General features: G+C 44.2%; 1 protein-coding gene across 1 annotated transcript in view; it reads right to left on the bottom strand.

Annotated features, from left to right (window-relative positions):
* Positions 1-21,470, bottom strand: part of LOC138473786 (spondin-2-like) — a 100,316-nt gene that overhangs the window by 44,901 nt on the left and 33,945 nt on the right. The window contains exons 2-3 of the mRNA XM_069612207.1: positions 12,241-12,455; positions 11,671-12,154 (exon numbers count right to left, since the gene is read on the bottom strand). Coding sequence (XP_069468308.1) covers positions 11,671-12,154; positions 12,241-12,455 — 699 coding nt within the window. The remainder of the gene's footprint in view (positions 1-11,670; positions 12,155-12,240; positions 12,456-21,470) is intronic.

Here is a 21,470-nt window from a genome sequence, read left to right as displayed (position 1 = left end):
GTTGAGTCTGAACATTTGTGCACTTTCAGGCAAAAACAAAACACCCTTAGCACCTTAGCGTTAGTTTTAGAATGTGAGGGCTGGGATTGGATTTTAGACACAGGACATTTTTGCTTTGGACATCTTGACACTTGACAGACCCTTAGTTTTGGTTGAGATAGAGAAATATCTGCTAGATTAGGGACAGTGAGGCATTTTCCAACCCCTTTATCATTTGAAACAAAGTCTATAACAACCACCATGAATCCTCTGTGTCTGTGTCTCATTTCGGGCTCCTCACTCCAAATACACAGTAAACATTGGAATTGGTTTTAGGTTCCCTTTGATCAACTCTTTTTATGCAATATGCTTGGAGGAGTTGGCTAAAGCAGTGAGTTAAGTGCTTGCTTGCTTGTGAGATCTGACAGAAACCAGTAGATTTAAATCCTGCCACAGATAAATTAGACCGTCATCCTTCTGAGGTAGATAAATTGAGTTATAGGATACGCTCTCACGTACAGTGCAGCTATCATGTAATATATCTGTGTTGAAATAAGACAATCATTTCAATAACAATGGCACCTATGTAATTATTCATACATGATCTATTGGTTTTAACACAATTTCATCCTAAAATAAGGGTAATACCTATTTAATGCATTGATCTTTTAGACAGTTTAAGGATGCATTAAATTGACTCAAATATTTTCCTACTTCATGAGCATTCTTTCTGTAAATATTCTGTAGCCTGAAAACACCTGACTATTTGTGGCCCCAAGGGCCAGAGGTAATCAATGCAATTCTTCTCTGTGTATGGCATATGTCACAAAGGGTAATTGGTAAGGAACACTGAAGGAACGCTGTAAGAGTGCAAGGATCCCTGATGTTCAAGTGAAGCTCTGTTGAAGAAATTGTACTATTTACAGATCAGATAAACATTTACTTAACCCTTAACTCGGAAGATACCATATTATGTTTGCAGGCAAGACCACATCCCATGGACCCCATCACACAGTATCAGCACTGACATCACTTGGAGTCATTACAGACAGTGGTGTAGCAGCACTTAATAACTACATGTAAATAAAGAGTCAGAAGTTCAGGAGCAAATACATGGTAAAAATGCACTTATTTACTCAATTTGAGGATCATGAAATGTTTTTCTTTTGTTTCTGTTGGTCTGACAATCTATATTTTAAGGGGTTGGGATCAGTCTAGCCCGGCAAAGCCCAATACTGAGAATAACAAAATGGTTTATGTGACGTAGCAGTAGCGTGAAGTAGTATTAGCTTGAGCAAGCAGCTCCTGCCTGCCACCCAGGCTGACCCATTGGCTAAGCTACATTGAATAGGTTATCTATGCTGGCGGTGGCTGTCAGAAGTGGCGCTAGGCAGTGCGGCTTGATGGCTCTAGGGCCTTTCCTCTAATCACCGGTGGTGGCCGTGGAGCCTGGTCTCACCATCATCCTGCTGTTTTCGAATCCCCTTCCTCACAATGGGTCTGTGCCGACATCAGCTGATTGAACTGATGGAAACCCTGATAGAACCTTGGCACAGTCTCAGGGAAACTGAGCGAGGGTGAGCAAACAGTAAGTGAACAGATGGTAGGTGGCAGAAACCATTTGAGAGCCAATCTATGTCAGCATTTCATGCTGCACCCATTGACCTAACATTGACCTAACAGCCCGTAGCAGAGGCGTAGCAGGGATGTTCTCGTACAGACGTTTGGCTCCAATCTGCCTGCAACTTGAAACTGGAGAGCTGAAATCCAGCAACCGCACTGACTATGTTACTCCTCGAGGCACCTGGGGCCCATGATAGCATTGATGTGACAGCAATATTAGTCCCTGCACTGGTCGCTGCACCGAAAAGGTAAATCTAGTCAGTTAAAAGGAACATTTAAGCAACAGTTTTGCAGCCAGCCGTATTCCCCACTGAGCCCATTTCAGCTGACCCAGATACAATTTCAAGATCTTCTGAGAATGTTCACTCCCTTATCAGCAAAATAACTACTTTTGTTGGGCTCATCTGGTCCACCTCTCAGTTTTAATCCATGGGCAGAGGGTGCTCAAAACACTATTGGCCCCACAAATCTCGAATACAATAGACTGACATGCTCCGCCACTGATGGCCTGGGAACTGGGGAAACAGTGTTGCCGCCCAAGTCTATGGTTGCACCCCCAGGGGTGGCCACTGAATTTGATTTTGTGACTCCAACACAGAGTGTCTGCTCCCATGGGTTCATCTGCCTGGGTCCCTAGCGGCCCTGAGTCGAAGATCATTTGGGACCCGTCTGCTCTTTGCAATACAACAACTCTGAACAGGAGGCCAACATTGCATCTAAAAAGGTTTGACCCCGAGGAGCTCACATGTTCCATTAGCTTTATCAAGTCAAACAATAGCCCGAATGCTCCTGCTAATCGGTCACTAGTGAACGAACGAACAGCCACAATTGAGGCCAAACAAGTGGCAGATAGGGGGCTACACACTGTACTTGTGGGAGCAAATAGAGACCCTGTGTCCGATAAATATCCATCAGATAATCCCCTACCCTGTGAACAGTTGGCCAACATTAAATTGAACCCATCAGAAGGGAGGGGGGCATCACCCTGCGCATGCCAATGCACCTTGGTGCTGGCTAACTCTTGCCACTCAGAAAATGTATTACTCATCTAATGGAACTGGTGGGCAGGAACCGGGGCTCATCTGAAAGAGGCATTTGTTGGGCCAGGGGTACGTGGGAGGGACCAGAGACAGAATGGAGGAAGCTGGCTCACCTGTGCACAAAACAGGACTAAATAGCACTGCTGACCCTGAGAGCAGCATCGACCAAAAAAACAGCTGTGATCTCAGTGTACCCCCAATAACCAAACGAGTGAATACGGAGGGGTTGACCAAGCCAGACACCACTAACTGTGCTACTGTCACAAATATCAACTGCCCTCTCATCCCCCCACAGTTGATGCATGTCCCGCGCTCTAAGAAAGCTGGGGTCACCACTGTCCCCGGAAGGGCTATAACTGGGCAGGACTGTATCCCCAGCGTGATAATGGCTAATAATGGAAGGCATATGACCCCCCCGTGTCTAATCTGCCCCCGAACCATCATGAGCCCTGCAACGCCCTTCTAAACAAGAGCATTCATTGGATTCGGGTGGTGAGGGGGTGCCTATTTATCACAAGGGCTCAAATAACACGATGCACCAGGATCCATGGCCAGGGAACTGATGCATACAACACTATTCTAATAGACTTCAGAGACTATGGTGCAGCCAAGGGTCTACTGAACTTTATTAAGAGATGCCGACCCTCACAAAACTCTCTAATCGAACCAAGCCTCCAGGCCTGTGACAATATGCCAGAAGGACACATGCTCTCATGTTCAAATGCTACCCTGTTAGGGATCAGACTCTTGAACGTGACCCTCAGGCCCAGAACTACAAGCTTTACTGTTCATTAGAACCCATGACACCCTCCCATATTTAATTCTAATCTGTATTAAGATGATTGTGGCCGCTGAGAGTCATTGCCAAGTCTTTTTAAATTAATAATCTGCTTCTCTTTAAATCTGCCTGAGTAATTAGGACATTTATTTGGGATGCTTTCAACTGTATTTATTTGATCTTTTTTTCTTTGTAAACATTTATGGCCCCTAGCCGAAATTAAGTTACGTGAAGAAGAAGGCTATCTGCCAAATACTATGATAACCAGCAAGAAGAAAACTGACACACCTAACAACACAACATCCAAAAAGACTAAGCAAACTCCTGATGTGCCACTGGATAGTGACCAATGAAAGGAAACTCTGAGTTCATCAGATATCTATGCACTTCTGAAGCGAGGTTTGAATGATGTTTGTGAAATGAAGATCGCTCTCCCTGATTTTTTGGGTAATATCTCATCACTGGAGGGGCACGTGACTGCAGTGGAGAGGAAATCAGGAAGCCTAGAGGGTGAGATCTCTGGAGGCTACAGAGCATATAATGAATTTAGTGATGAGATTAATAAATTGCAGATGAAAAGCCTCTGACCTGGAGATTAAGTGCAGGATGAATTACCTTTGCCTTCTCGGGGTTCGTGAGTCAAACTACATTCAGGGCAGCCCAATTGACTTGGTGTTTAAAGTGTTGTCAGAGTGCCAGAGGAGAGCTACCTTACATAAGAATGACTTTGATGTAGTATTCAGGGCTGGCAAGAAGGACCCCAGAAGACCAAGGCAACTAATTGTTTCCTTTGTCAAAACCTCTGTAAGAGAAGCTATGCTCCAAAAGGCTAGGAGCTCGGGACCACTTATCATGTGGCAACCCTATACAGATCTACAGTGATTATCCAAAGGACATTGTGGCAAAAGGATGGCTTTTGTGAGGCCAAGAAGGTTGCTCGGGAGCATGATGTTAGAGTTACCTTCCTCAAACCTACATCATTGAATCTCTTCCTACCATGAGTGGTGAAGTTAACACCAGACCCTTTACAGGCATGTGCATGGCTTAAGGATTGTTCAGATTTCAGTACAGCTTGAACTCTCTTTCACTGTATTCATTCATTTGATTGACTATCTTACACATTTGTAGTTCCATGGATGTATGAAATACCTAAGATGGCAGATGGTTAACAGTCTCCTCAATGGGGATGGAATCTTTGGCCACTAGGGCAACCCCTCCTCCTCTGGTGTTGATTCGGTCTTTCCAGAAGATGGTATAACCTAAAGGGACAGCTAAGGAGAGGGCCGGCCCGATGCTTCCAGCAACCATGTTTCAGAAAAACTGCCATGGGGTCTAGGTTGCGAGAGGTGAAGAGGTCATTGATGTCTAGTGCATGCGCTGGTACGGAGCAAGTGTTGATTGGAGCACAGTTCAAGTGAGGGACTTTTACTATGGGGATAGAGGTGTGATCATTGGGACTAGTAGAATTGGATGTGGTTGGGTGACACCTGTTCGGCAGAGCAAGTTGGTTGCCTGATAGTGGTACAGTACAAACCGTATCATAGGGGGAACAAGTTGCATTCGGCACCCATCTGTTACTAATCAGATCAAGTGAGTCAGGCAATAATACAGTTTGAGAAGCATCATGGGGGGACCAGGTGCATTTGGCACACCGCTATTACTAATCAGATCAAGGCAGCCTGGCAATAATACCACGTGAGAAGCATCGAGGGGGGAACCAGGTGCATTTAGCACACAACTATTACTAGAAACAATATGGTGTGTGAGGCATCATTGGGGGAACCAGATACATTTTTCATGGTGTGAAGGGGGGAGCAAGGTGCATTAATCAAACAAGTCGTTTTCAGAGGTACAGGGCAGTCCACCTGTGATACCATGCATGGGGCCTCACATGTAGGGCTGGGTACATTTCTTACAGAGCAAACATGCAATGGACCCATATCAGATACAAAGTTAGCAATGTTCAGTACATCATTGGGTATTCCACCCAGCTGGCAATCCCCAGTATAGTATGGATCAATCCTATGAGCAGGCACAGTACGTACAATGCTGTAAGCAGATAAAGGAATGCAGCCAGCCACAATTGCAGGAGTCCGGGCCTCACGTGCATTGAAAACTGCTAGCTTGGGTGTGGATTTCCGACAGAGTGTGGTGCAGTGGTTAAAGTTTATGACCGGCGTGTGGCATGCGATAGAAGTGTGTACATCTGTGGTGTGCTTCTTGACATTGTCTGGTGAGGGCAAGAGGGTCTCTGAACTCCAGCTGTTCTGCGTTGCAAGTATTGGTGCGAAGCTCACTCAGGTAAATGGTGATATCCGGGTCACTTACTGGACTGGAATAATACTGCTTCTGCTGCGGTGGTGTAGACCTCTGGGGTCAAGAGACTGGCCATGTTGGGGCCAAGGTTGCCAGTTTGTGGTATGCCGGGATACACAATATAGGATGCAGGCTGACGGCAGGCGGGCGCGCCAAGCATCAAGAGATTGCAGGTAGGATCCACAATGCAACAGCAGCCAGTAGATGCGGAGAACGTGTTGCCTTTGTACTGTGCACACAATTAAATTGCAAGTTGGGGGATCCAGAACCATGGTGCGTGTAGTGCTGCAGGAGGGGTGGGCTAGATTAATCTGTGGAGTTGCAATTGCAGGCCGATCAGGTCAAACGCGGATAAGTGATAATGGACGTTTGGGCTTAAGGAAACAGGTTGGGGCGGCATGGGGCTGAGTGGCACACATGTTAGCCTATGTGCTTGCACATAGCGGGGCAGACCTAGGTGCACAATGGTCGGGAATGCTGGGAGCACTTTGCCTACCTGCAGCCGGATGCTACGCTTCTGCGGTCTCATGAGATAAGGGGTAGGCAGCGATGTCAGATATAAGCTGGAGAGGTCAAGGAGCGTAATGTTCATTGGCAGAGTGAGGTGCCCTTTCTGCCCAGCCCCATCAGGCCCAGACATGATCATCCTTGCTAGTGATCCTTGGAGGTGGACCAGCTTCAGCTGCTGGCTTGCCTCCAATGCTGAATATAAGGCTGGAGGCGCCGACCAATAGCAATGCGTGGCCATAGAGACATTACTGTTGCTCAAAGCATCATCAGCGAGGCACTCTATAGAGAGGGGGCATCCAATTTTCAGATTCAGGTCAGCTGCCATTTTAGCAGGGTGCTCCAGCTCCTTATCTGCACTGTGGGTCATCATAGGTGCAGCATGCTTATATGCACAGCATCCAGTGTCAGGGTGTAGAGTAGCAGGGCCACTCCTGAAGCTGCATGGGGTACAGGCCCAGAGAGGATCAATCCTTGTTGGTGATCCTTGGAGGTGGGTTGATAATAGGTGGCAGTAAACAACACAAAGAGTGAAATCATGATTACAGGTACAGGACCCCAGCTGCGTAAGCTTGATGCTGACAACCAGTTCTTTCAAATTGCTGAATACACTCTAGCTACCCTGCCAAAGGCCAAGACCCTTGGAGTCGTGCTCCACCAAGAACTCAGCATGAAGGCGCACATCAACAGCCTAGTTTCAGGCACCTCCTCTTACATCAAATTACTTGCACAATTTAGACCTTTTTTCGACTCCACCATCTGCGCCACTCTTGCTCGCGTGATTATTAGAGCTTGTCTTGACTATTGCGCCAGCCTTCTGCAAGGCATTGGTAGGGGTGAAATCAATCACCTACAGGTTCTTCAAATTAATGAAGTTTGCATAGTAATGGGATTGCGTAGGTCCGATCATGTAGCTGATGCTAGGTCCTTACATTAGCTCCCATCGACAGACATATCAAATTTCGACACTGTGCATTACACCTAACTGTATTTATGGGAAACGGTTGGGCTATCTATCAGGCAGATTGTCATGGCTCCCTAATCATAGAACGCTCAGGTCGAACAACTCCTGCCTTCTGCAAACCCCAAAGTCCAAACTATCACTCGTCGCTGATGGATCTTTTCCATACGCGGCACCAAGATGTTGGAATGCCCTGCCTCCGGACCAAAAGGCCTGCTCTTCTCTGGCTCTTTTCAAGCGTGGTCTGAAAATGATATTTTTTGGTTAAACAACTCCTGCCCTCCCAGTTCATGAATGCCTTCGTCAGTGGAACTAATCTCTGTGTATTCTGTTACTTCCTGTCTAGCACTACTATACCCATGTGCTTCTGTTTTAGCGATTTAGAAATTAAGTAAATTAATAAACATATTAAAGACTGCAATGCTAACTCCATTATTCTGGGTGGTGAATTCAACAAAGCGCTGGATACCATGCCATTGTTCCAATTCATTTAAATCTCAATACGCTAAAAGAAGAAAGCGAGCATTGGGCAACCTGAACAATGAGTTTAATTTGGCAGACATCTGGCGATTAGAGCATCCATCCAGAAGAGGCAATAACTTCCATTCAGCATGTCACGATGTTTGCTCATAAATAGATTTCTTCTTAACACCAGGTCAAGCGACCTCAAGCTGTTATGACTCAGAGATAGGTACCATTGAAGTGATGGATCACACACTAGTCTGTGTCTATTTGTCCTTGACATGTATATGCGTGTTAAATCCTAAGTATGGAGGATGAGCACACCTGTGATAAAGAGGGATACCACAAAAGATGAAATTATCTGAGTGATATACTTTGTTGACTGAAACAGAACAGAAGGCATGAGAGAGGTGATAATGAATATGACAGGACCCTATAGGAAAAGGAGATGAAAAGTTTATCTAACAATGCAAAGGTTCTTGTGCAACGCTGCGCAGTCACGAAAAATAAAACCCTCCTGGAGGGACATAGAAAGAAAAAATATGAGCAGATCAAGATAATTTTGAACAAAGTGGAGAGTGCCATGTTCAGAATCTGGGTACACTATTTTGAACAGGGAGAAAAAGGCGATCACCACCTTGCCCATAGATACAAGACTGAGGAAAGCTGTAGGGTCCTCATGGCTATAAGGATACCCTAAAAGGGACCCCAGCAGGAATCAATGGTGAGTTTAAGATGTTCTATGAAAACTTATAAAACTATAATGCCAAGTGCAATATTATGGACATAGAAACTCTCCTGTCTCAAGTTGACCTGCACAAACTCACAGATGAGACTACACATGTCTCTCTATGTGGAAGAAATGTGCTCGGTCTGAGCACGAATAAAACACCTAGCACAGATGGACTGCCAACAGAATTCTACCATATCCTTCCTAGCTTTGCCATAAATCTCCTCCCTGAACTGTTTAGTGAATCTTTTGGATCAGGCACTTTAATGAATTCCCTAAGGCGTGCCTTAATTACTAACCTATTGAAGAAGGGCAAGTCACCAATGCTCTATGCCAACTACAGAACTATTAGTTTGATCAACACTGATTGTCAGATCTTAGCCAAGGTATTGTTCAAGAGGCTCAGAAAAGTGATACCCCTGCTGGTTAATGAAAACCTGACTGCCTTTGTTCCGAGGACATATGCAAGGATTGAAATTAAAATTTGAAAAGCAGGAGCTAAAAGCAGCTCCTGGGTATCCAGCATAACCCTGTAACCAGGAACTACCACTGCGGAACCAGGAGCTTGTACATAGCGTTTGGCAAATCTAACTTTAGCATAAGATGCAAACATTTCACTTTGTCCATTATTTATGACCCCTCATACTTTAAATGTCGTATAGATGTGTCCTAATGTTGGTCTATAGAATCCCCCAAATACACAGAGTTAAATTGACATGGTTGTGTTGTTTCAGCATCAGTTAGCCTGGGGAGCCAAAAGTAGCTGCTGGTAGCTGTTGGAGTCACGGTAACACAGGCCACAAGCATGAGCTATATAACTCCCATCGCCCCTCAATTTTGAACCCTGCACATGTTGCGCACAATATGAGAAAAAACGACAGTTGTTTTTAGGACTGCCTCCAATCCGATGGCCACAATTTCTCTGGATGCCAAAAAAGTAATTTGATAGGATTGGATGGAGATATCTCTTTGCAAACATGGACATGTGTGTGTGTGGACCAATATTTTGACAAGGGGTGAAGTTTTATTATGTAGACCCTTCGGCCAGTGTTCACACCAATGGACTCATTTTAGAAACTTTGGCCTTCAAAGGGGTACTCGACAAGGCTGTCCACTTTCTCCCCTGTTATTCATTGGTGCAGTGGAACCTCTGGCTATTATGCTAAGGAAAGATGGAAACATTTGAGGATGTGGTTATGGGTGAGAATCAGGGAAGATTTGGCTATACACAGAATAACTTTTGGTAGTCAAACAAGATCCTGCTGAAATAAGCATGGCCTCCCTTATGGATGTGATTGAAACTTTATCCGGAGTCTTGGGTCATAAGGTGAATTGGAACAAGTCAGAGATTTTACCAGTCCTTCCATAAATGTATAAGTGATTTGTTTGATCATTGGAATTTCACGTGGTGTACCTGGGAATCTAGAACTCCACTGAGGTGAATAAAATGTGCAGACAAATTTTGCAAAGCTGCTATTCATGATCAAATCGAACTCAGAGAGATGGTCACTCTTAAACTTCCCCTGTGGAGAAAAGTCAACAACATCAAAATGATCATAGCACCCAGAATCAACTATATCCTTTCAATGCTCCCTCTTAGGACACCAAAAGGTCTTTTCAAGGAAATTGATGTTATGATGTAATGATCTTATGGGTGGGGAAACCACCAAAATAAGCCCTTTGGAAACTGCAACTGCTGACTCTTTCAGTGGGTATGTACTTCCCCAATTTCCCAATTTCTCCAACCACCACTTGGCATTCTCTGTGTGGCCAGAGAAGAATCCCCCCACAAAGTATTTATGTGACAGCTGGTGTTCTATATCTCATAGAATTAGCGCTGACACGTATGTTTTCCTAGAGGCCTCACCATGGTTCAACTCCAGATTTATGTTTTTCCCCAGTTGGTATCTGAGTGGTATCTGCTATGTCAGAGTACACTCAAATATGGGATTTGGATCCCTTATAGCCTACTCTGTCAGCAACATTATCTATGAGAATGTACCCATACAGAATGTCCACAACTGGGAGGAATTCTGACCAAGAACATGGGACGTACACCTTGCTCACTTCCCCAAAATGAGGCCTGGTCACAAATGGAACTTTCCATAGCTAATGCCGATCAGCGAGCCATATTTTATAGTCTTCTGGCTGCAAAAGGCGAAGAGGACACAGAAATCTTGTCAATGTGGGCTCCAACATTTGAAGGAATCCTGAGTCACGGATGTTGGAAGAGATGTAGCAATAATATGCGGCTAACATCAGAAGACTGGAGCCCGAGAGCCTGTCAGATTATTCTGCTGTACTGAACATACCGGACATGGGAGCAAATGTATAGAAGGAGCCTATGGGACAGGCATGTATGCTGGAAATGTAAGAAAGATAGAGGGACACTGACCCACCTGATATGGTTCTGCCACAAGATCAACGAGTTCTGCAACGTGGTATAGAAGAGAATTAATTTTGTGCTGGAAACTGATGTGTCAATGAAAGCCTCCCTAGTTGTCCTGTGTGAGGACAAATTAGTTTAAGACTTAATGAAAGGAAAAATAGCTTGGCTGCTCACGAGATGCATTCTGGCAAAGAAAATGATTCTACTTACCTGGAAATCAACAAATTGGTTGAACATCAAAGACTGTATTGATGATCTACTAACTCTGTCAACCTTAGAGAGGATTGTCTACAAGAATAGTGGAGTCCTGGATACTATTCCGGATATCTGGGGCCCGTTCTTAGAGTTCTATTGCTGACTGGGGTTGAGGTTGTTCTCACAAAATTGCCACCCCTACGATGCCACCCCCTTTATAAGAGCCTTTTATGGTATGCAATCAAGGTGTCCCACCATTTCTTGATCTTGCTCACTGCTTTATTACAATTTGATAGATGTCCCGGCTTGACATAGGTTTTTTTCCCTCAGCCAAAGATGTCAGTGACACTTGTTTCTTGTTATAAATGTACTCTTTGACAAGGGCTTGTTTAGAACTTATTAGCTATTCTTGTGATGGGACTGTTATACTGGTTGTTAAGATTCTGTAGAGTGGGCTTTGTTAATAAATTAAAATTGAAAATAAAAAAACGAAGTAGATGCTCACAACTTCAAATGCAGCATAAGCAACAATGCCACAAATAGATCCCCTCACAAAACACAAAATAAATGCGATCCGCAACAAACAAAACATCTGTTCAGTCTTACACTTCAAGTTCTACCCATTCACTAAATATATTATATCAAATGTCATTGCTTTAGAAATATCTCACAAAAGTAAACAAGTAGTACTTGTTCCGCAGTGATCCTTCACCATGACAGGTATTTTAAATTCTTCTTCACTGGCATTTCCCATCTGCTGGCTTTGTCCCGTGTCATTGCTATGTTGGTGGTTTTCTTCCTTGAAAACACATTTGACAACAATTTTCTCTGTATCAACAGGTGAACTTTCAACTCCATTCCAGGTTGCATTATTTGTTTCTGCGAGAAACAGGTTAAATTCCAAGTGTCCGAGTCTGGGCAGATTTTGAATCCTTGGATAGTAAAAGGAGTTTGCTGGATGTGAAGGGTTTGTGGCTGTGATCTGAGAAACCTTCTCTTGAGGATGGGTCTCAAAATTTGGAGATGAAAATGTGAACCCGCTATCTGTCCCAGCATCCCATGGAAAGAGGTCACATTTCTCTCCGCGCGTCCATTGGCCGTTTTCACACAAATTCAGAGAACTAACTCCAACAAACCAATCAGGACTTGGCACCATTCGCACAATCACAGAAACCTAGACACAAATATAAAACATTCTAAGTATTATATTTAACAAAACTATAGAGTGGAACAAAATGTAAATAGTGAATTGTAACTCACAAGGGGGTGTGAGGAGTTCATGCTTATGGTGGTGGTAGTATTTCCTTCTCCTGATTGAATTGGGTCAGCCTGGAACCAGCTCCATACCTTGTCTTCGGCTAACCCCATTTCTTCGATAAGCAGCTGTGGCTTTCCAAGCTCTACGAACATCCTAACCCCAGGTGAGACCAAAGAGCCATTGGCCCACAGGACAAAGTCCAAGTTGTGGATGCAACCTAGGAGACGAAAACAGCCAAACGGACCGTGTTAAGGATATTTAATTACCATGAGACAGTACAACTGAGAAACAAGTGTCTTCTATTGAAGGAGCAATCAAGGTATATGCTGAGAGCATTATACTTTTGATTCATTTAAGCAGAATATGGAAGACAAATGGATACCTTTGAGGACAGAATACAGCTTTCAAATCTTCATTGTCCAGGCATTCCAAAAGTATCTGAGTAATCGGCCCAACCCCCAAACCTTTTACTATTAACAATTTGAAGACTACTACAGTACGATATTAAACTCCTAAAAAAAACACTTAAAGGGCCCACAAGAATCCAGTAGGTGGTATGGCCCAGAGAAAAATTCCTGGAAATAGTTCAGTACATTTTCTTAAGGCCCCAGTGAAAATTACACTTTTTTAAAAATGGGTCAGCAAGAAAAACATTTCCCAAAGGATAGATACAAATTTGATTTAGGCTCTGAAGAACGAAGATACGATTTTCTAGGCGACTGTGGGCTATGTACAATAACTATGCACACATTTAACTCCCCATGTGACGTGAAAACATTTCTGACCCAAATTTGGCAGAGGAAGAGCAAGTGGGTGAGTTAGGGTTAAGCTGACAGAAGACACAGAGTCTGAAAGCCATGCACCAGTATAGTGCCCACGGAGGGAGGCTGTTAAAGTTGTTTTTGTCTGGGCTTTGTTGGGTGGGAGACTGGCCTGGGTAAAATGTGGGAACAAAGGAGCAGTATTTAACACTAAGTGGGGTGGAAAGGGGCTGCATAAAGGTGGAAACACAGGAATGGTACACTACAGTGGTGTAATAAAGAGAGTGCAAAGGATTAATCGCAACTCTTTCTTTTTACTAAATGGTGCTGCATTCCTAAAAAAGAAAAAAGGAAAAGGCAGTTATTTTTCATTTGCCTTGTGGGAACGCTTTGTAGTGGTGTGGATTGATGAAGATAATCTTTGACATTAAACAAATAGATGAAAAAATCCAAGTGGTAGTGTGGCATATTGCACGTATTAGTTTAGACGTCTGCCTCATAGAAGAAACTCATTTAGGCCAAAGTGACACCTAATGTTTTGGGTATTCCTCATGTATAGGAGTTCAGTTTTTTTTTGGGCACAGGTCACCCATCAGGAAATAGTTGTCATGACTTCTAAAAAATTAAAACTCAAACTTCAGTTGATTAATACTCATGTCTCAGGTAGATAAATCATGGCAGTTTGTGCCTCTAGATACATACATTGTGTAATGTCTTTCATCCTAATGTTGATGACCCAGCCACCTTCATATAATTCAGAACAATGTCTGCCTTATGCAAAATGTATTGTTATAGCAGGAGGATTGACTATTACCCAAACTACTTTTAGATGTGTCTTCTAAACGATGACAAGATAACCTGGAGAAATCATCAAAAGCACAGAAATCTCTCCATGCACTACATAATTTGATAGATGAAGGAGGAATGATCGGGAAAAAGGTAGACGGCCTTACGTTCTTGCAGGTATAATCATTTTTCAAGAATATACCATTTCATGGTGTGTCATCCTATTGGACAAGAGATGTGTGATGGACTCCATCACCCTAGAGTTGTATCAGGCCATTTTATGCAGGGTTTTACATGCTACCTGGATCAGGGACATGAAACCTTTGAATATAGTGAGCAATGTGTATCAGTCTTCACACATCAAACCAGAACTTGGTACAGTGGAAACCCCATTACTGCCACTAAGGACAGTGAAATCCTCATTTTGATGGGCCGGCCGAGTTGGAAAAAACAGGCAGAAACTAAATGTCCACCTGACACACTTCTATGCCTACCATTGGATGGCATGTAACACATGATTAGAACTTCTGCATTTATTTCATGTGCAAAACAACTCTTTTCATTCGCACAGAGTACATCTTCACATGGAATCCATCTGATTTCACTGCTTACAAACAGATGGTCTTTCGGCATGTATTTTAAGTGCAAAATGTCCGACCACCAGAATAATGATTGCCATTTACACCTATTCTACCACTAGAAATAGCACCTGTAAATAGCAGCTGCTCTGATCTGGCGCAAAAGGGGGGGTGAGTCGCACAGCAGCGTCATTTTAGCAAAACAATTCTTGGCAGCCTCTGTACCAGTTTACACCTGGAAGAATGAACCAAAAAGGAGTTTACCACGGGTGAAACAGCCCACTATTTTCTATTCATGAGTAAAGCGGATTTACTTAGAGCAGTTGCCTGGTTAGACGAGCAGTCTGCCCAGAAGGTACCACAATTTAGAGGAGCAACTGCATGACTCTGCAGGGTTCTGTGTAATCAGCATAGTGATTGCGCAATGCAAGAAAACAGCAAAAAAGGTGGTAGGAATGAAGATCATGATCGATGTCAAGCCTGAACATAGCACCAAGGTGCTGACTGATGAAGCTGTCAGAAAATATATAGAGACTAGCATTGTAGCACCAGAAGGAACAAAGTCACAGTATCCAAAGAATCATAAGAAGTATGTGGGACGATGGGTCTATTGTACTCCGAATGGGCAATGTAACTACATGACCTGGAGTCTAGATGAACATGTCAAATCAGCCAGCACCCTGAGGGGGTGATGAAGATATGGACACCAAAGAAACACTTCTTCAAGAGAAAATACCAGGATGTGGAAACAATTGAGGAGGTGGTCGAGGACTCGACCAGAGGGGGGAATGTAGAGGAGCAGCTGCTGCCTCTGCAGGAAATCCGCCCCCCTACCTCCTATATGTTAGAAGCCTTAGATCATGCCATGTTTGACACCAGCAGTTGTGCCAATAACGCAGCGTATATTCAAAAGAAGTTACCCATTGAGACAACCTTATTGAATGCATCCCCGAAGGGAGGATAATCTGTGGGAGTAACTCCCTGAAGGATTATGAAAGAGAGCAAAGAAAGAAGTCTGTGATGTCATAAGAGAATATGAACGACATTGCAGGATACTGGTTGAAGAGTATGTATGGATCTTACAGAAACTAATGATGAAGTAAAGAGTCAAGTGTACTTTTAAATATGAAAAAGAAGATTACAAGTGCATGGAGTGCTACAGAGAATCAACTGTTCAATAATTATACAGGTGCTGAAACGCAAGGTAGACTAAGTCATCATAGAAGCTGGCTATATGTAGTGAATAGAATGCAGGCGTAGCCACCATTGTATAGAAGTGGACATCGGTATCATGAATTTTAGCGAGCCAGGACCTATGAAGAAGAAAGGGAGAATTGTGTCACAGCAAGAATAAGCTGAAATCGGGGAGCTGCATGGCGAGGTTGTCTGGCCTGGAGTCAAGACTGAAGCAGCCGAGGTCGGCTATATATTCTGGAAAGGAGTGAATGTGCGAAGGATGAATCATCCCTTGCTAAGGTACAAAGGCACAATACCAAGAGTGCCAAGTTGTATTCATTTAAGACATTTAAAACCTGCAAAATGCACCAAATTGTGGTCTCCTGAGCTAAGGATGACAATAGAGTCCTAGAACAACAATAGTGAATGCCCACACTATCATGTATTCCCAGAGACAAGGATTCTGTGCAAGGCCAAGTTCAAAGACAATCTTCATGGAAGAAGGCATGGGCAATGAGAGATGCTGGGCTAATTGGGTGGGGAGGTAGAGTCAGATCATCTCCTTGCACCTGTTCTGATCTTGGTGATCCGCCTTGATGGTCGTGCAGCTATAAACTACCTCCGTCCCCAAGTACCGCTCGAGCAGGTAAAGAAAACTGCCCTAGCAATCTTTGAGGCCACAGGTGATGAGTGGTGTCGTCAATCAGATACCAGGAACACCGGAAGGACCCCTGAGTGCTGTTAGGCAAAGGTTAGGATCAGGTATACTTTGAACAATAATGGCAGTGCAAGCAAACAAGGAAAAACGACAAAGCTTACCCTGGGGATGATAGGACAGGTAGTAGACCTGAATAGACAACGAGGGAAGACCGACAGCAGGCTGGGATGTACAGCACTTCCTCCAACTCACACCGGTAGCCAGAGCGTGACCAGATAGCAAATCCATCCAAGGTCCAGGTGGTGAACCCCAAATGACTCAGGAGACGAAACGTGATCGACAGGAATTGCGTGGATAGAAGTTCGCCAAAACAGAAGGGTAATCCAGAGCAATTCCAGGGCCAGAAAGTGGGGTCAAGAGTTCCAAGGGTCCAGAAGATGCGTTGAAACAAAAGGGAAATCCAAGACAAGTCCAAGTAACGGTCCATGGTCGAGTTCCAAAGTGTATCAAGAAGAACAAGGGTAATGCCGAACAGGTCTCTGGTGGAAACAGCTGTGAAGCACTGAGTGTTTCCTCTCAGCTCCTTTTGAAGGAAAGTTAGATCACGTGACAGGGCACGTGACCACACAGGAGCGTCACGTGATGGTCGGACGCCATCAGTGATTGGTGTTCGTCCGATGTGGACGCCAGCGTCGGCTACAGACGATCCCGTGGCCAGTCACGTGATCGTCTGAGCGAGACGCAATCAGGTTCCCCCGTGCGCAGGAGCTGGAGCCGACGACGCCGGAGCCGTCGGGCATGGATGAGACGCCGTGGCAGGCGCCAGCACGGAAATGGGCGGAAAGAGGTGGTTCTGCCCCCTTGGACGCCCCGCCTGCCGTGTCTTCCCCTTTGGTGTGGGTGGTGGGTACGGGAACGGATGGTGCCTGGTGAGTGACGGGAGGAGGGCAGGACCGGGGACGTGACAGCACCTGAGTCTGGGCTTACGTGCTGCTAAATTAACCGAATGTTCCAGACATGACACAAGTGTGCCAACCAATTGGAGAGATCCATATAGTTTGAAGATCAATTAGAAACCGTGTACCATAATGGTCTTGAAGATGGCATGCTTTAGAGGTAGGCATATGACAGTGGGCAGCCAATTACAATCCCAGTTCAAACAGATAGTATACTTAGAAGTTCCCCTTAAGCCTATCCCAATCCCCAGTAGGTTTTTTATTATTTGCCACGTAGAATGGCATAACCTCTGATGTATTTCTAGTATAAAGTCCATGTTGTGTGATAGTATCGCAGAGAGAAATAGAGCATACGTCTGTTGATGTTCGTTGTAACTCCCTGTTTTAGATAACTGTTAATAAAACAGTAATTTGCCATCTTCCTAAGTTGGTTCTGTTATTTGAACTCTGAGTTATTCTGTGAATCCATTCATTGCATGCACGTTCCTAAAGGGCCATAAGCTCAACAGTAAGTAGCCCATCCTGCAAATAACGTACACGCCCAGCCTGTACATGTCCCGGTTTCTACACCTAGAATGGAGACATTAGCATATCCTCTCTATCTATAGCCTTCTATTTCACCTACCCACCCTCAAAATTGAATAGATGTGACTCTAAATGATCAGAAATGCACTGTAATGGAAGGAGAAGAGGAATCAAGAAACATGGCATGTATTAAAAACAGAAAAACATGAACGAATGCGGCCATTGGGGCCCCTACCCAAATACCCCATGAAAAAAACGAAAGTATCACCTAAAAAGCACAAATGTAACCCAGTAGTGGGAAATCCAAAAATCTAATAATTCAGTGTTGTTTTTTTTTTTTATTTTATCGGTTTATTACAAACCTTTAAAAATATTTTACAAATAAACACACAATAGTACACTTCATCAGAATAATTCAGTGTTTTAATGGGGAGTCCAAAGAAGGAAGGTCAAAAACTATCCAAGGTCCAAAAGGGGGAAGAGACCAAAGAATCCAGCGTCCAAAGAGTGGTGATCAAGCAATCTAGGGTGAAAGGGGTGGCCTAAAGAACTATCCAGATGCAGTGATTTTTATCTGTTTTAAATGACCAGATATTTATAGCAAACAATATAACAATTTGCATATTTCACAAATACTTTTTTGCTTTGTAATCATAAACAGAATTTGTTTTTAACAACGAAGGCCAGGATGAAAGCACACAGGAAAAATCCAAAACGAATAGAGGTTTGAGATTTGAAAGGGACATTTGCCCTGCAAAAAGGATTCAATGGTGGATATGTTGAAAAAAAAGCACGGGTCAATTTCACGATTTTGCCCACTGGCGGTGGGACAACCTGGCTGTGGCTGAAATTATGATTGGAACTGACTGAGGGCTGCTGTGATGAGGAGGTGGTGTAGTGGACTGTAGCAGTATGAAAGAGTACTCCTATCCCACCCCAAAAAGACCTGCATGTGGGACGGGCTCGGCTCCTGGCAGGCCAGGAGATCTGACAAGGTGTTATGCAACTATGTGCAACCTAGGCTAGCCTTGACCACCTAGTGGCCGTGGGAGATGCTGCAGCGGGCCATGTTGCCAATGACAGCAGAAGGGATGGATGGAGGCAATATTCTGCCCGAAGGCTTAATCTTGGGAAACCTGCGTATCCTCTGAGTCGTAATGTCTCTGTGCCTACGCTTCTTTAGGGGCTTGATTATGATCCGACCCGGGGATCGAACCTGTGTTGCTCAATGTCATCTTGCTTCCAAGGAGAGCGTGTTTCCCCTGAGCTGTCCTCCCCAGACAATGCTTCACAATGCAGTGCAAGTGCTTCAACAGAGCCTTGTCCTGCAGCTGCTGCAGCTTCTGCCCAAACCTCAGTTGCCTCCAGCCATGTGTATGCTGCCTCCCACCCTGCCTCCAGTTACTCATCCCATTATTTCCTCAATTCTTGTGTGACCTTCCCCCACATATTCTAGGGCGGGTATTATTTGCTGTTACATACTCCCATACTAGATTATTTGGGGAAAGTGCTTACATTTCTTAGGAGTGCAAATATGGGGAAATGTTGCCCCCTTGAGACCTTTTGTCAGGCGACTTTATTGCTGAATACCATTCTGCTGCCTGACCTCCAGTGACTCTTGCACCTGCACCAGGACCTGCCCCATCAACTCACAGGTACCACCAGTTCCCACCTAAACTCTGCTAGCTGCGCCTGCCCTTCCTCTACGGCTGTCAGTTTGTTAATGAAGTAAGCTAGCACTCTCTTAGTCTGAGGAGGAGAAAGGAAAAGGTGAAGAAGTGGGAGATGGACTGGGGCTGCCCTTGCTCTGTCAAACTCCTTTCCTGGCTGGGGTAAAGATAGCACCACTAGAGGGAGGAGCCCTCACCAATATCGACCACCCACAGGACTTCCCTCACAGTCAGGTGCTGTGGGACAGAGGTGGCTCCAGTAAGTATGTTTTTGTTCAGGATCATGGTGGGGGCGGCCTGTACATCAATAGGTGCAGCGCAAGGGGTATGATGGAAAGGCTAGGCTGGCTTGTCCTCTTAGTGAGGCCATTCTCTTCCCCAACAACATCCAGGAGTTGGTCCTGGTCCCGGGTAAGTGAGAGTATAAGCTTTGTAAACAGGTAATATGTGAAAGATAGCACAAGCAATATGTTTCCCTAATTTATATCAGGGTTATAGCTCCAAACACGATAATGATTAACCTCAGTGTTACGTTTTTGGCACTAATTATGAGCGATGGGAAACGTGATATCCACTCGGTGTGCCTGCTGTAATTACTACACAGCACTAAACTGGCCCACAAAAGCCAAGTTCCACATTTACTGACAATAAAAGGCGCGGGAGTCACAAACGAGAGAGCCAGCAAGCGCAGGAGTCATAAACGAGAGAGCCGGCAAGTGCAGGAGTCTTAAACGAGAGAGTCGGCAAGCGTGGGAGTCATAAACGAGAGAGCCGGCAAGCGTGGGAGTCATAAACGAGAGAGCTAGAAAGCGTGGGAGTCATAAACGAGAGAGCTGGCAAGCGCAGGAGTCATAAACGAGAGAGCTGGCAAGCGCGGGAGTCATAAACGAAAGAGCCAGCAAGCAGAGGAGTCATAAATGAGAGAGCCGGCAAGTGTGGGAGTCATGAACGAGAGAGCCAGCAAGCCCAGGAGTCATAAACGAGGGAGCAGGCAAGCGCAGGATTCATAAACAAGAGAGCCGGCAAGGTGGCATTCTTGTTGAACATTGTTGTTTCAATATCATTGGACCCTACTGTAGACAACCCAGTGGGCCACATTTCCCATTCAGATGTACAGGATGTGCCGCACAGTCACGTGATGTGGGACAGAGGTGATGAGGGACATGGCAGTACTATCTCCCTTTCAGAAGTCATTGGCACGGCACATGTCGCCCTGGCACTGTATCTGTAAAGCAGCCTCAGTTCTATCTTGTATACAGGATTTATAACCTAGCGTGCCTAACTCGAAGGATTAGGCGCTTGTTGCTAAGACCAGTGTGTGATCTGCAGGTGCAGGCTTGAATCTCGACAAGGGCAACTTACCTTTCTTCCTTCTGATATGATTGTGTAATAAAAATAGTATATACATATGTGCTATGGAAAGCGCTTTGACGAAAGTGCTATTTAAATAATACATTGTAAATATCATTAAAATACAATTATGATGGAACAGACCCTGATACATAACCGCCTTGGAGTTGTTAGGCTGGTAGTTGAGTTTGCAGAAAGGGATATGACATTGGAACACCATCACTGTAACACATCTTAGTAGAAGCAGTTCATATACGCTGACATTTAAACATATTAGATAGAAGGTGGATACGTGTATATGCCTTGCGCATGTTGAACGAAATTGATTTCGGGAATGATTTTCAGTCAGTCATGTTACCTTTATTTTGAATAATAAAAATCCATTAAAATTATTAAAATACAGAACAATCAAAAATAATATATTATCATAAAATTATTGGATAATGCGAGTTAAAAGCGCCTTATCATTCAGCCAGATGTTGAGTCGTAATATATGATAATTTGGCAGTTATGAGTATCACCGAATTTTCCAAATATATAAAATCCTTAGCTGTTAACTTCATAAGAATGTTCAAGAATGTGTGTGTTTCTTCCCAATACTAGCAATCTCGAGTAGATCCATATTTCTACTCCATGTAATGCAGTACCACATATCTTAGCCTCAAATAATTTTTAAACTTCCCAATACTAGCAATCTCGAGTAGATCCATATTTCTATTCCATGTAATGCAGTACCACATATCTTACCCTCAAATAATTTTTAAACTGGATT

Source organism: Ambystoma mexicanum, chromosome 8 (genome assembly GCF_040938575.1).
Source record: "Ambystoma mexicanum isolate Mex_15411 chromosome 8, UKY_AmexF1_1, whole genome shotgun sequence".
Taxonomy (NCBI): Eukaryota; Metazoa; Chordata; class Amphibia; order Caudata; family Ambystomatidae; genus Ambystoma; species Ambystoma mexicanum.
Note: the sequence above shows the minus strand (reverse complement) of the source record. Positions and strands in the feature narration are given on the sequence as shown.